This window comes from Zootermopsis nevadensis, unplaced genomic scaffold (assembly GCF_977971745.1).
Source record: "Zootermopsis nevadensis isolate Lab colony 2312 unplaced genomic scaffold, Znev_1.0 Znev_ptg000017l, whole genome shotgun sequence".
Lineage (NCBI taxonomy): Eukaryota > Metazoa > Arthropoda > Insecta > Blattodea > Termopsidae > Zootermopsis > Zootermopsis nevadensis.
In genome coordinates, this window is record NW_028259149.1 from 4,120,235 (window position 1) to 4,135,654 (window position 15,420).

The following is a 15,420-nucleotide window of genomic DNA, read 5'->3' on the forward strand; positions in this document are numbered from 1 at the left end:
TGATTGAGAACACGATTTACACTGGTTAGTGTGAAACTGGTAGGGATTAGGAAGGAGGTAGTTGTGGCCTGTTTAAGGTACTTTACTGCCAATTGCTTGGAGAGTCTGGGGAAAACACAGTCGGGATAGCGGATAACGCAGCAGTGAGTCAGATATTGGATGGCTTCCAAGTGTGTCGGGGTTATACCTATCAGAATGTTGTGAACCAAAAATTGTGATTTCAGAGTTGTCTTTAATTTCTGGGAATATATAAAACTGTGTTGGATTGTTATGAATTTTGTAAAAACCATGATGTAGGTTTCCACTTCTTCTGAAAGTGCTGTGCATGTGTGTGCTTTCGCCATTGATTTTAGGTGGCTTATCATAATTGTTTAGTTTTAGTTAAATAATTACGTGTAGGTCTAGTTTTAGGGGACAGGACTAATTCAGTTTCCTGTCCAGGAGAACAGAAGCCTTCCAGTTCGTAATATTATCCTCTTCAGTTGCTGTGTTGTGAAGGTGTTGATGTCACTAGCCAACTGGATTCAGTTAACTTGACAGAAATCTGATTCATGTTTTTAGGAGAACTACTTATGATCTAATTATTAATTTTTGGCTAACGAGCATGATGGTTGGTTGGTTGGTTTGTTTGTTTGGTTTTTTTCCTTCTTCTCCTCCTCCTCCCCAGTGGGGGTTTATCCAGGTACCAGCATTAGATTTTTATGCGTAACAACATTGAGGTGTTGTTGCTGTACAAAGAAAAATCATTGCTCTTGCACATCAGAATTCTTGCAGTGCATTTCTTCCATTTGTTATGTTATTTCTGCTTGGCAGCAATATGGACTTGCGATGTGGACCTTCGAGACTGTATTACAGCTGACTGACGATTGTTTCTTTATATGGACAGGAATAAAGCGTCTTGGTTGTTTAATGTTTTAATTAAATTTAAATGTTTGTTCATTGGAGACATGCTATGCCGATGCAACTGACTCGACCATTGTCTCTTTTTTTTCTCCATCACCAGGACATGCCATCTTCAAATCCATTTTTTTGCTTATTGTCTCAGATTTTTTCATGAATACATAAACTGTACATTTTGAAGGCACTGGAAGTTTTAAAAAATATTTACTGCCATAAAATGAATTTATATTCGAGAAATTAAGCTAGCTTAACTGGTTATGTTTCATGGGCATTGGGCCATGTGCCAAATGTTGCGCCCTCATGTATCGTCCGCGAGAAACAGATTCAGTAAAGACCTCCTCACTGTTTGTTATGAGAAACTAATACTTTTTTCCATTGATGTTACATTTTGGGTGCAGGGTTCATTTTTCACTGAGTAGCATCGTAAATGAAAGTATGTGGTTTCAGTTTTTCGTCATGTTCTGAGTAGGTACAAGATGTATTGTCCCTTGTAATCTCACACATTCACTCAGAATGATACACATCTTTTGTTCAGTCTGCAGAATGAGTAGTCTACTTGGCACCAGAATCCAGAAGAACATTGACAAAACAATTGAGCTTTTTTGTTGTTGTTGTTGTTGTATTCTTTTATTAATATGTAAATAATTGTAGCTCACAGCCCGATCAAGGGCACTTTAACTTAGCTGACCTTATTTATTTTATAGTGATTTCTGAAGCTCTATAAACATTCATTTAATAAATAGCAATCATAATCTTTGTAGAGCCAAACGTGCAGCATGGAAGTGGGCGCAAGACAGAGCTGGTGTTGCTAGTCGATGGACATGGCTGCAGGCACAAATTTCTGACCTTGAGTACCGGATCCGTCAGCATAATGAGATCCATAGGTATGTCGGATATGTTCACTGTTGAATTTCATTTTTATGAAAAATGCCACCCTTCCCAAGTACCAGTAGATTATAAATTCATGATTACCATGAGTCGTGCTTCTCAATTTTTGGAAATAAATTTTGCTGCAAACATGTGAATCGTGGACTACGCCAGTTGAAAAGCATGTGATATGTGAAGTGAGAATTCAACAAAAATGATTTCAGAAAATAAAAATACCAATTTTTCTATCAAATATAAGGGCTGTTACCTATAAGCTAATGCTGTAATGTATTAATTAGTTCATGGCTTTTCAAGTTTCTTGGAAATTTCTGTTAAAGGCATTCTTAAAGTGGGTTTGTTGAAGTGTTTGTGTTAAACTTAAACTCGAGTACCATACAAACATGTAATTTTCATAGAGGATTGTAATTAGTGGTTTCTGCCTGTGTAACCAAGTTATGTGACATTTGACTGCTTCGTAGACAAATCCGTGCTGCCAAGGGTCCTGTAACGCTGGGTGAGCAGCAAGTGTCCGCTACCACACCCACTACATCATCAACTCATCCTCGTAACAACCACATGGTGGTGAACGGTTTCCACGGGTTACTTCCTGGTGGCGGGACGTCTGGTAAACCGATGTCAGGGTCAGATGAAGTTGTGAATGGCAATCTCCCGAGTGGTGGCGCACCAGTGACAAATTCTGCTCGAACAAGACCATTAGGGAGGAGTTCGTTCCGAAAGCGAAAGCTCCTCCAGACATCAGGCTTGCATTTGGCGTCAAAGAAGGCAGCAAGACCGTCTACAGTCAGATGTGGGTGTCGTCCTCCCCTTCCCACATGTGCGCTGTGCACGGGTCGAACAGATCCTATGGTGCCGCAGCAGCCAGATCTTCTCACTGTACCCGAGAGAATAGCACTGCTCAGCCCAACCTTTCACCCAGTGCTTTCATTTCCGGAAGGTGAGTTACTGATGATTATAGCCAGTGCTTGATTATTCTCAACTCACTGAGGTGAATATTAATTTTACAGCCCAAAGATGATGTTTATGTTGTTATACTTCATTGTTAACTTTTAACCTCTTAGCAAGGAGGAATGTGAATATGTTATGGATTATATTTGTAAAGTTTCCTTTCCAAATAAATGCAGTCAGTAGCACCGTGTTCAAACATATATTGTGTTATTTTTACTACTATGTTATGTGTGTTTGCACTTGGCCAATCACCCTAGAAGACACTGCATTAACTTGCCATTAAAGCATCACATGTTATATATTCAGAACTATGAACTTTTTTTCTTTGAACTGGCATATTTATTGTTTTATTTACAGAGGTTTGTGAGTCTCTACATTATGACGCTATAATGAGAACATCAGAATGGCAACAGAAAGCTTTACGGAGCAGCCTGAAGTCACTGAAGACATCGGGATTGTCCAAAATTGATAAGGATACAGGGTTGGAAAGACGAATGAAGAAACAGCAGGTGGAGCATAGGAAAAAGTACACCAGTCGGCTTAAGAAGACCGTCGCCAACACTTTGACAGCAAGTGAGAGTTGCGGCAACTGTTTTGTTTTTGTCTGAAATTATAAATATTAAAATCCACAAAACAGTAATCATATAACACAAAATAGTCTGAGCTATAGTGAACGCAGTAGTTTTTGGCCGCTGGAATTTTCAAGGGAAAGGCTAGGAGCGAGTCACTTGTACGATGGTACAATGTTTTGTCTGCCTCCAGGAAGGATAGGAGTTTATCGGACCGAAAGCCGAAACAAAAGAAATACGGCAACCATGTCACATCAGATACGCAGAATAGACCCATTTGCAAGCTTCTCCACCCGCCAAAAACTACTGCTCTGACTGTATGAAAAAAGTGTTGAAAAATAAACTGTAATAATCGTTTGTTTATAACTTCGATGTTTCTGAAGCTTCGGCTGTTGACTGAGGAAGGAACAGTAGATGTGTTTGATTGTATGAGAAGGTTGTACAAAATTTTAGTTTGAAAGCGTGAAAGAAAGAAACTGTATGGGTGACCTAGGCATAGATGGGAGGGCAAAGTGCTCTGAAGTGAGATTCAAGTATCTCAGGGTGGGGTAAAATGAAATGAGTTTTGAACAGCTAGTTTGCGGAGTATTTGTCGTGTTGTCTGAGTTGTTTGCTCTGTTCTTTGCAAGAAATCAAGAGGAAGCTGACAAAAGGAAGGAAGCCCAAAGGCCACGAACCCAGCAACCATTCATTACAAAGACTGAAGAAGAAAAGACAAGCGATGAAAGCTGTTGCGGGTGAGTTGGTGCTGTTTGTGGTGTTTATGTGTTCGTAAAGTGCCTTTTTATGCGTCATTTGTGCCGTGCTTAAAGTAGGAAACATTATGGGAAGTTAATGTCTGTCCATATATCCACTTTCCTCTGAATGTTTTATCTTTGAAATTACTTGTAAAATTTGACATCTGGGGATCAGAACTAGAATTTGTTATATGAAATTTTTCTTGCTTAATATTGGGCCAGTGTACTGTATTTTATCAAATACTGTTTGTCCTGCAGTAAGTTGCACATGTTATTAACCCTTTAATTACAGTGGGAATTATATGTACCGCCTGCAGGCTGGATCTGACCCGCGAAAGTATTTGTTAATTTAGCACAAACCCATTTTTTTCAAAGTTGATATTTTGTCGCTGGTAGAACATTCTGCTCGGTTCTCAATGTGTAAATTGGCAAACAAATATAGAATTTTATGTATTTATATAATCTTGTCAGGTGCCGCTGTCTGTATCGAGATATTTTTATTTCAGGTTCTTTCCTGTCCGCTTGCCGCGAAGAGATAGAGGACCAGCTGGGGGTCGAGGCAACACTTCCTTCAAGTAGCAGTAAGAATGCTTCGCCCATCCCTTCCCCCTGCCCCATAATTATGGCTCTAGGTTCAGAAAGATTATCTTCTGGAAAGGAACGTGGGGATGTGAGCAGGTACGTGGCGTAAAGACAGTTTCGTGTAACACTCCCAAGATAAAAGTCTGCTTTAACTTTTCACTATCGATGCTAGCACTCGAACGAGTCTTTCCTCCTCTCCTTAAATACTCATATAAGTTATGTTAAAATATTTATATTTGTATAGTCCTGTAACATTTTGTACGTTTTACGTGGGACGACCTTCCGTTTCAACTTCTTTCTAGCTCTTTCCTCATATATAGTGATTGTGTGGCCAAGTTGTAATTGTAGTGTCAAGACCATATACACAGTTCCTTGTCACATTTTAAGAATCTGAACTAATGTAGCTAAGTACGAGATGCAACGAGATAGCAGCACCAGTGTGGAAGTGGAGGCTGCTTTTGAATCGAAACTTGAAAATTAAAAAAAAATTGTGGGTGAGTTGTGAGTCCAAGAACTTTTACAGAAAACCTTTTCAATGTTGGCAGGAGGAAGAGGGAAAATTCCTATGACATTGACAACATTGTCATCCCCTACAGCATTGCTGCTTCTACAAGAGTTGAGAAGTTGCAGTACAAGGAGATCCCTACACCAAAGTACGTTTGTGTTTGGAAGTATTTTAAACTAGCTTATTTATAAACCAAAGTTTGGTGTGTGTGACAACCATGGGATGGTGACTTTTTATTGTGTGGTCTGTTCACTGATAAACAATAATTCTTCTTTCCCATTTCCAGTTACGTATTACTGGTTCGCATCTGATTTTATGCATTTTTTTTTTCCTTGTATTGTACGTCAGCGCAAAGAATGTACTCAGTTTATGTGGTCGCTTTTCTTTCTATAGGATAAGGAGAAAACTTTTTTACTTTTTATGTCTTAAAATTTGGTGGTCTGCAGTGGCTGTCGGTCTGAGGCGTGGGTCTTGTGCTGCTTGGTCGCTGGGACCGTGGGTTTGAATCCCACTCAAGCCATGGATGTTTGTCCGCGTTTTTCTGTGTTGTGCTGTCCTGTGTACAGGTAGAGACCTTGCGACAGGCCGATCCCTCGTCCTAGGAGTCCTACCGAATGTCCATAGATCAAGCCAACTAAAAAGTTGGGGACCTATAAAGGGTACCGGAAAATGTAGAAAACATTGTTAGACTGTAAAAAGAAGAAGATGTTTTAAAATTTGACTGGCTAATTATTTAATAATAAACAACTCTAATAATAGCGACGATAATGGTTATGAGACGTGATGTGTGTTTACAGGTGGAGATCTGTTGAATTTGAGGCTGAAACTGCGTTCAAACTGGAGTTGAAAAATAATGGTGTAGTCAGAAGATCTAGTCAAGAAAGTGATGTAAGTGTGATCTCATCTCTAGTTTCAGTGTTCAAGCGCACAAAACTCCGACTTAATGAAGTTTCATGCTTGGTGTATGTGCAGTGCAGTTTGGAATCTTTATCTATTCATTAGGATATATACATTGGCCTGACCACCAGCGTTCACATGACAAATGTGTGTCATAGTTTTAGGTTAATTCCGAGATTCTTGCTTCCTCGTGCTGTATAAACTTTGAATTTGTATAGAGGCTCATGACTGTGGCTGCTCAAGAATGAGCTAGTATGAATACTTGTTTAACTGACGGATTATCCGTATAGATCTTTAGAAAAACCTGGTTTCAACACATATTATTGTGAATGCTTTCTTCTTCTTCTTCTTTAGCGCTACAGCCCTTTCAGTGTAGCCTTGGCTTTCTTGCGATCGATGCCCAGTCCAAGACCTCGTTTCAAGAGTGTCTGAACGTCATCTTTTTCCAGAATTGGGTTGTTAACCCAATGTTCAACCCCCATCTTCCTGGAGGACCGGAAGTTTTTATTCAGGCTTCATTCCCTTAGAAGGGTTGGTTTCTCTACACCTATGGAGCCCCCTCTACCCCTTGGTTTTCTGTCAGGGTTTTCCTTCCCTTAGCCTTTGGGGATCCCTCCCCTACCCACAAGGCAGTGGGGGCAGCACTTACTTACTGGCGGTGCTTACTCACCAGGTCACAGGACCTTCACTGAGCTCCTGTGGTATTTGATAGGCCCTCCACCCGCTACACTCCCACGCTCTCCGGTCTTGCCGCCTCGGTCCGGGACTGCTTATTTGGGTCTCCCCTTATTCACAGCTAACCCTCATATCTGAGGGCCGTTCACTATCCGCCATCTGTGACCCGCCCAGTAGCTGAGGATCGCCCTGGGATTGTGAATGTCACTATTTCATAAAAGCAGATTGTGAAATAAGATCTTCAAAGCTTATTTTTGTTTTATTTAGCCTCGTTCTGTAGTCTCTTCAGTTCTCTTTCATGGTGCCAGATTGAAGATTTTTTATTTTCTTGCCAGTTAATATCTGTTCTTACAGCATAGCTGACGTCTCAAATTTGGCCTCAAAGTTATCCACATAATGCCATTCTTAAAACAAATTAATCTATAAATGTTGGTATTGTACTTGCACATTGTGAGTTTAAAAATGCTTTCGAGATCTGGTTAATGTTGCTTTTGTAATGTTAGGTTGAAGATTTGAATGAAGACACAATCACAGCACGGCACGACCGATGCGAAGTAGAAGAGAAGAAGAAATTCATGAGTTACATCAAGCTTCCCCACACTGGAAGGACAAGAGCTCATCGTCGCACAGATAGCAGAGCTGAGAGCAGTGGTGCCAACACTCCTGGTTAGTGTAGATATTTTGGAGCGTTTAATTTAATAATTTTTTATGTTTTGTTGTAAAGTTTGATGCACTGGACAAGTATCGAACAACCTTTAGAACAAGATTGAGCAGTGCATATTTTCTGTAGTGGTTTTCGTTCGCCATTTGCAGATGAACATTTTATAATCGTGTTATTCAGAAAACTGTAAATTATTTTTAAAATATCATTTTTGTTATTTGTACTCATTATGCCATTGGACATCCTTGGCCCCCCCCATACCAAGGCTTTGAAGTTTCAGCTAGGAATACAATTTCTGCTCATGTGTCATTTAAAAGGAGTTGTATTATTAATTGTCTGCTGTGCAGTTTTTATGAAATCAAATCAAATCCGTGGCATAACAGCTCCAGAGAGCCAAAGCCGACTAGCTGGCTGCTGGCCTCCCGTTCACATGCCTAAGCAGAGGTGAACAATCATCCAACCAGATATAGGGTGACATGTGGTCAGCACGACGAACCCCCAGCCATTGCTAGTTTTCATGACCGGATTACGCTACCCATTGTAGCTCCCCAATTTCCTCACAATGCTGGGTTGGCACCGGTCCCATACCCTGGTCGAAAGCTTATGAGAAAATTTCTTTTCCCCCGAGATTCGAACCAGGTCGCATTCCATATCACTGGTCCGAAGCACGATGCCTCAGACCGCGCGGCTACAGCGCGGGACTGCAGTTTTTATACTGTATCCAAATATTGGTCCTTGGAACAGTACAATTTGGGATTCTAAAACTTGCCGAAGTTGGTATTACTGTTGGATAACAGTGATCATAACCATTTGAATCCTGTGAGTTGGTTAGAGTGCTGTAAAATAGTAGGTAAACAGAATTAATTATACTGGGCTCCGGGTTTAGGAGGTGTTCCATGTTTAAATTATTTCTCCTGACTGTTTATGCTAGGCATTTGTATGTATTTTGTATTTAGGAATACATCAACTCATATAGAATGGAAGAAGTGCTAGAAAAAGATTATGGTAACGTAGGAGTGGACATAAACTAAATTTAACTATGATTTATAGATCCAATGTCGCCCAATAATATGTTGGATCCACATGGTGAGGCTGGAGGATCACCCCTTACGTCTCCACCTGCCACACCTCTTGCCGTCCTATTAGAAAATGATGGGGTCTCTTGTCAAACGGTGTTGGGACGAAGACGTACGATGTCTCAATCGCGTTGGGCCAAGGACAGAGACCGCGACAAGGATGAACCTCGCTGCAACACTCCAGACTTTGTGGTTGAGGTATTTTTCTCTATAAGCTAGAGTGGATGTGTTGAACATTGTGTAAATAGCTGTTCCTTTTTTCTGTCGTGGAGTGGCTGTATGTTATTTTGTACCGTTCTCAGGTGCCTCCGTATGAACCTCGAATGTTTCCACTGCTGGATGAAATGTATGAGAAAATGTTGAAGGCAATGCCAGAAGGGCATCCATTCCCACCATATTCCATGGCACCAAAGAAGCTTTTCACCAAAGATAATGAAACGGTAACTTCACTTTATTTCTTGTTATTTATTTCCAGATTTAAAATGTGTGAAAGACATTTTGCAGGTTTGAGGCGACTCAGAGATAAGTACAGCAAGAGCAGGAGAATCTGTTCAGTGATGGTGCTGCTGGCAGGTGGATGTGTATTGTTTCCATGTAAAGTGTTCCGCTGTCTCATTACGAATTGGCGGAGTCAGTAGAGCCACATTTATTTTGCTATATTTTGTATAATAAGAAATATCTCGTATTTTACGTGCGTTAAAAGTTTACTGTTACAATTCATAATGACGAAGACGATGCATGTCTTGTCGTAAGTTAGTGTTATAAATAAATAAAAGGTTTAGTAGTACATGAATAACAAGAATCTCAGTAGAATGTAAAAAAAGTGATACATTTATTTCTGACAGTTCTCGACTGTGATGTGACACCCCCCCCCAGGTTATTCTCTTTCCTTCCTCCCCTCATGTCCCATTGTCCTGCAAGGATGACTATTAGAAACACTTTACAAACAACGATAAATTATAGTGTTTGTAAATTGTATTGTAAAGGGTTTTTTCAAGGACGAACTGATGCCAATTAAAGTTGTCGTTATTAACGTCTGGGACAAAGAAAGCTGTCCTTTTCTTAAATTTTGCTGGACTCTGTCCTTCAGAAACATTATTCATCTTGAAGATTTCTGGGTTGTTGCGCTGTGTAGTCTGGTCGATGTTTACCAACGTTTCATCGCCCTGATGATGGAGGCAGTATGACCTCTGAAACGTTGGTAAACATCAACCAGACTACACAGCGCAACAACACAGAAGACAGCAATCTTCATACTTACCACTGTGAAAACCTCAAATCTTACATTATGCATCTTCATTGACACATATTATGTGGTACTTCATAATTATGTTTTAGTTTTGAGGTTATATTAAGTAAATGTTCTGCCTTTTCCTTCTTCCACATCTGAGGAACAAATTGTTTTAATGTATGTAATGTAAATCGCTCATTTTTCTTCCCCCAGAGTGAGAGTAGACCCATCACCCCAAGCACAGACTCCACAGAGTCGGCCGTGGGTGAAGGAGAAGACCCTAATGACCCTGAATGGACGGTGGAGGAGGAAAGAGAATTTGAACGGGAGAGATTGAAAGCTTCAGTCAAGAGATAAAAATAACCCGCATCAGATGACTGGCGTTAATTCAAGTTCTCGAGGATCGGACCAACTCTTGGACAGAGCTGGGTCCACGGGTAGACGGTGACGGAAGCAAAACTTAGTCTGTTAGATCCAGTGTTGTGGCACAAGTACCCAGAAGCTGTTCTGGTTGAATTGTGGGCAGCATACGTCAGTTTTTCTAACTTCAGTTCTGCTAATAAATTGATACACCTTCACAAATCCCTGCTTCGGTTTCTCCAGTGATTTCTGTCGGAAATGAAGCAGTACAATTTGAGCAGTTGAAAATGGTTTCGCAAATTGATATCGTGCCATTCACGCGTTCGGAAGGGCGATTCTAAAGGATTATATTTGAGGAGAGCGGTCGTAACTAGCATAACTTAATGTAGGTACTGTAGTGCGTACTGTGCCGCCATCGTCTCTTCGGTTAATAAAGAGAAAAAGACGCAGGGAAACTTTAGGTTTGAGGGATAAAGATATAGGAAGTCCATTTTAATCTGTAAGTGCACTTTGCATGGTGTAAACTTGCCGTGTGCAAGCTGCCTGTTCTGTCTGTAGTTTGGTCACTTGGCCTACTGGTATTAAGTTGATTGATGTTACCATAATGAGAATAAAGAATTTTGTAATTACTATTTCATTACCATTTTCTAATTCATTTAAAGATTTTAACTGTGTGCTCTTTGGTTCGAGTATACGACGCGCATGTGCCGTTTCTTAATATCGCGATGATTTAGTGTTTCTGTGCGTCGCCGTCTATCGTTACATTGCGGCGGCGCGTCCGAGAGCTTTGTTGATATGATGCGGGTTCGTGCTCCTTGTAGTTGTATTATCTTTTAGTATTGAACTTTCATCTCATTTTTTTATACGTAATTAATAAATTGGTTTCCTAGTCTTTGTGAAAACGTTAGATGCTTTATGTATCCAGTTATAGTCATATTTCTTTTATTTAAATAGTTGACATGAAAGGTCCGGTACGTTGTCTCTAAACTGATTTTAAAAAAATGTTAAGTTGTTTTGACCAAATATTGATGGAGCAGGCTTCCTCTTGTGTAGATGTTGATGTACTCTTTATAAGAGCATGTTCTATTTACCGCGTATCTCGCCTGCTTGGAATATTACGTACGTGCATACCGCAAACCGACCATTCCATGGTAGTGTGAGAGCAACTGTATCCCCCACACACGTACTATACCATATTGGTTTTTAGATAGAACTATGAAACTGATGAGACTGATACCGTTGGTCGGTGTGTATGAAGTGAACCGTTCTGGATCGGTTGTGTGTACGGACGTGGCGTTACCGAAATCAAGGTGTTTTATTGCAGAGACCACAAAGTACACTCATGTTTTGTGAGATATATATGTAGTCGCAGATTTTGTATGCATTCTCCAGCACCAATACGCTTAACCATGAGAAGAAAAAGCTTTTCCTTGAACAAGTTGTAATACATTTTCTCTGTTTGTTTTTTAATAAAATTGGAAATTTAATATGAAGAAACTGTGTAGTCAAAAAACCTTACATTAATTTTGTTTAAACTTTGTTTTTTTGGTTTGGTTTTGGTAGAGATTCAGCAAAAAAAAATTCTGAAGACTCGTTCTTTAAATCCGGACTTTGCCTCAAGAGGATTGAGAAGTGCACTTTACGATGTTATCGCTGTGCGTAGTTAGATGACGTGGCACTCGGCTGGCAAGCGTCTGTTCCGTCTCTTTTGTTAGGATACTGTGTCCGTCAACTTTTGTATCGCTACCCCCCCAGACCCGTATTCAGTATTGTAATAAGCAACAGGCCATTTGTACAGTATCTTTGTTAAACATGACGTGGCCGTTCTGGCATATCAGTACGTTAAGGATGGATAAATGAAATGTGAAACAGATGTGAAAAATTCATTGTTGTATATTTGTATTTTGTCCCAAACTGGGATTTCTTCAAAGAATAAACCCTAGAACACCACCATTACAGTGTTTTCGTAGATTATATTCTCTTGTACGGCCAAAATGTTTATGATACCGGAACTTCGCGCCCGTGCTTCCTAGAATGTGCGAGTGGCGTAGTACTCGGTGTTCGTCCTCCGTTCTTCTTACGACCTCAGTATGCTAACCGTATGAAGATGCAACGTGCCAGGCCCACATTGTGCGCCATAAAACTATCTGGGTAAAAAATTGTGTGAAATTTTCTTTATAAAATTCTTCATGTGGGAACAGCTTCATCAAAAAAAGAAATGACTCATGAAATTCTGAGAAGAATAGATTGAAACGTTTATTAACGCTTGGTTTAGAAGCTGGTGTTTGTCTACTTTCCAAGCCACTGCTGACAAAACTAAGTTTGGCAGCTTTCAAATTACTGAAATATGTTTTGTTTCGTATTTGAGGGAAGTACACAAATCTACTTGGCTCAGTCAGTATAGTGACGAGGTTCCATCCCCGACGAGGGCAGAGGATTTTTCCTGTAGCTTCTGCATCCATACCGGCTCTGGGGCCCACCCAGCCTCCTATCCAATGGGTACCAGGGTCCTTTCCAGAAGGTAAAGCATGGCCGGGGCGTGATGCTGACCACTCACCCCCATCTAGTGCCGAGGTCAAGAAATAGTAGGAGCTATACCTCCACTCCCCCCAGGCGCTTACATGGCATGTAGTGCGACAACTTTACTTTTACACAAATCCACTGGACTTTGAACGAGTGCTCACCAGAAGTTTATGGTTTTAAGGTGGTTTAACATTGCATAACAAGAATTTTGATTGCTTAAATGAGTCACCAATTAACTTGAACTTGATATGACAGTCTTAATGACTCGAAATTTTGGTTGGGGACTGAGATGGTAAGATGATATAATTCATCCGTAGGGCACATGAAGGAGAGGTAGGTGGTAATGGTTCAGAATTGCAACCATTTGTGGCTTTGACGTTCTGTTGTCAGAGTTGGTTACATTTTCTTGGGAATTCGCTTATCTTGTGTCCCGGGCTCTGAAGTGTCTGACGACAGAAGGTAATTTTCACCGCACTTCCACCAGGTGTTTCTCAAAACAACTTTGAGATCGGACAACATACAAATTGAATTTCACAACGAAGGAAACTGACGGACTTTACTAAGTTTGTTGCTGGCGATGTGTGACCAGCTCCACACGTTCTTCTCATAGCATTTCGGAAATTTGTTCGCGTGTTTAAGGTATTATTGGCAACGGTGTTTGAACAAGTTTTAATATGAAGATTTCCGTCTTCTGGGTTGTTGCGCTGTGTAGTCTGGTCGATATTAACCAACGTTTCAGAGGTCATACTGCCTCCGTCATCAGGGCGATGACGGAGGCAGTATGACCTCTGAAACGTTGGTTAATATCGACCAGACTACACAGCGCAACAACCTAGAAGACGGAAATCTTCATACTCACCGCTGTGAGAACCTCAAGTCTTACAAGTTTTAATATGCGTTACTGCTGATATCTTCTGGTTTTATTTCTTCCAATAATTACCTGTTCTGTTTAAGGTTAAATGGATGAACATTTTCTTTACCAGGTGTGAGGCTTTAAAATTTACATAACTGCATTTTCCTTAAATTTGTTTTCAAAGAAAAAAATTTATGAACAATGTTGCCACTCGTATTTCAGTGTCATCCAAGAGATTTAGCTGGATTGGCCTTTATTGATACTGTAAATCATATTTCTCTTTTTAGAATCTTACTGTAAAAAAAAAGCAGTGTCCTATAGTGAATGTGAGAAGTTCTGTCGTCGTGACCATGAAGTTGTTGAAGACTGAAGTTTTGAGTGATCTCCAGTACCAGTAATTTCCTCTAGTTTCATGAAAACCTTTTCAATGTGTGAACATACAGCCATGTAAATCCTTTCATAAAATTGGCCCAACACAGTGGTTTAGTAATGCTAATTGTTTCATTTCAGAAAATCTCGTGTGAGTGAATCGGATCACTCGGCACTCATACTCGATGTTTATACCTGCATCTGTCAGTCTTTATAATCCAAGTAAACATGCTTTGTACGGTTGTTATTAACGATCTACAAGAGGGCAGGATGAAATTTTTTATCCTTCAAATATTCTAATGACTAAAATTTCCTTTCATACTTTTCTTTTGATTATGTCATCTTGTTGGTGTCAATATATATTTTAAAAGTCCGTGTGTACCTTAAGAAAGGTATATTACGGCATTCTGGTTGTTTGACGGCTTATGTAAATAACACGTTTTACATTCTGGTTCACATTCAAGAAAGAAATGTGACAAAATTTTTCGTAATGTTTCTGATTATGCGCAGGACAAAAGCAAAATGTTAACAACAGTATCAGGAGGGATAACAGAATTTTACGTCTGTTATTCAAGAAAATAGTAGGATGGTTCTAAAGAACCTTGACAAATGTGTACATCTCTGACGTACTTTGATAGCAGGAGACAAGTAACAAAAATTCAAAATAAGTATACTATATCAAATATGGTACGTGGGGCATGCAAAAGATTGGGTAGAGGTGGCAAGCAGGGTAGCAGCCCCAAATTATTTAGTGCAAAATATGTAGGCTACTTGCTATAGATTAGAGTAAGCTGTACTCTAATATTTTTTTAAAAATCATGTAACTTAAAATACAGTGAAACCTCTATCCATCGTTCCCGGAACTATCGTTTTCCCGGATGCATCGTCCGTTTTCTTCGGTCCCGAATACATCCCATATAAAATAATGTTACATTTTCCCGCTTCTATCGTTCCTCGAACTATCGTTTTATCGCATCGATCGTTCAAAAATCTTAGTCCCGGCCCACAATTTTCCCGCAATGATCGTTTCTGAGAAATTAAAATGCTGGGTTTTGAGATAAATTAATACCGAAAGACGCACAATGTTTTTTGAATACGCAGTAGCAGTAACCTGTTATGTCGCCCAACCAGCACAGATTCTTTTAGAATGATGGGTCAGCGGTGCAGGGGTGAATGGCGGTGCTCATTGTCAGAAATTTTATGAGTTTAATTAGGGTGCACTCATATTTCGTTCCAGCGATGCCAGATGGCATGTGCAGTGTGAATTTCTTCACAAATGCTTTTATTACAAGTACAAAGGAAAGGCGGGGACACTTTTCATTCTTCTGGTTCATCTCGTTTCCAGTGGTTCAGTGTCTTCTACAACTACGTTTCGTTGAGTTCGGCAGTAATAGTATTTCCATTCTTCCTGTTATTGTTCGCGAAGGAGGTGGGAGTGGTGAGGAAGAGGAAGACGACGAATGCGAGCCAGAAGCTGTGCCGAGTTTTGCCGAATCACACGCTGCATTGGCAAAAGTGAAGTCGTTCTTTTATGTGCATAATATTAGTGAACGTGACGAGGAAACATTTTGAACGTGGAAAGGGCTCTGTTTGGCCTAAAACGTAAAGTTTCGACAAACCAGTTGTCCATTAAAGACTTTCTTGGTAAA

At 40.1% G+C, this 15,420-nt stretch overlaps 1 protein-coding gene across 2 annotated transcripts in view; it reads left to right on the plus strand.

Annotated features, from left to right (window-relative positions):
• The window catches only part of nsl1 (non-specific lethal 1), a 34,542-nt gene extending 22,563 nt beyond the window's left edge, over window positions 1–11,979 (plus strand). For both annotated transcript variants that reach the window (XM_022081540.2, XM_022081541.2), the window contains exons 3-13: window positions 1,662–1,784; window positions 2,247–2,722; window positions 3,091–3,306; window positions 3,932–4,039; window positions 4,546–4,717; window positions 5,167–5,274; window positions 5,924–6,014; window positions 7,202–7,364; window positions 8,410–8,633; window positions 8,738–8,875; window positions 9,880–11,979. In XM_022081540.2, coding sequence (XP_021937232.1) covers window positions 1,662–1,784; window positions 2,247–2,722; window positions 3,091–3,306; window positions 3,932–4,039; window positions 4,546–4,717; window positions 5,167–5,274; window positions 5,924–6,014; window positions 7,202–7,364; window positions 8,410–8,633; window positions 8,738–8,875; window positions 9,880–10,023 — 1,963 coding nt within the window. In that variant the 3' untranslated portion in view covers window positions 10,024–11,979. The remainder of the gene's footprint in view (window positions 1–1,661; window positions 1,785–2,246; window positions 2,723–3,090; window positions 3,307–3,931; window positions 4,040–4,545; window positions 4,718–5,166; window positions 5,275–5,923; window positions 6,015–7,201; window positions 7,365–8,409; window positions 8,634–8,737; window positions 8,876–9,879) is intronic.
• Window positions 11,980–15,420: the final 3,441 nt, after the last annotated feature.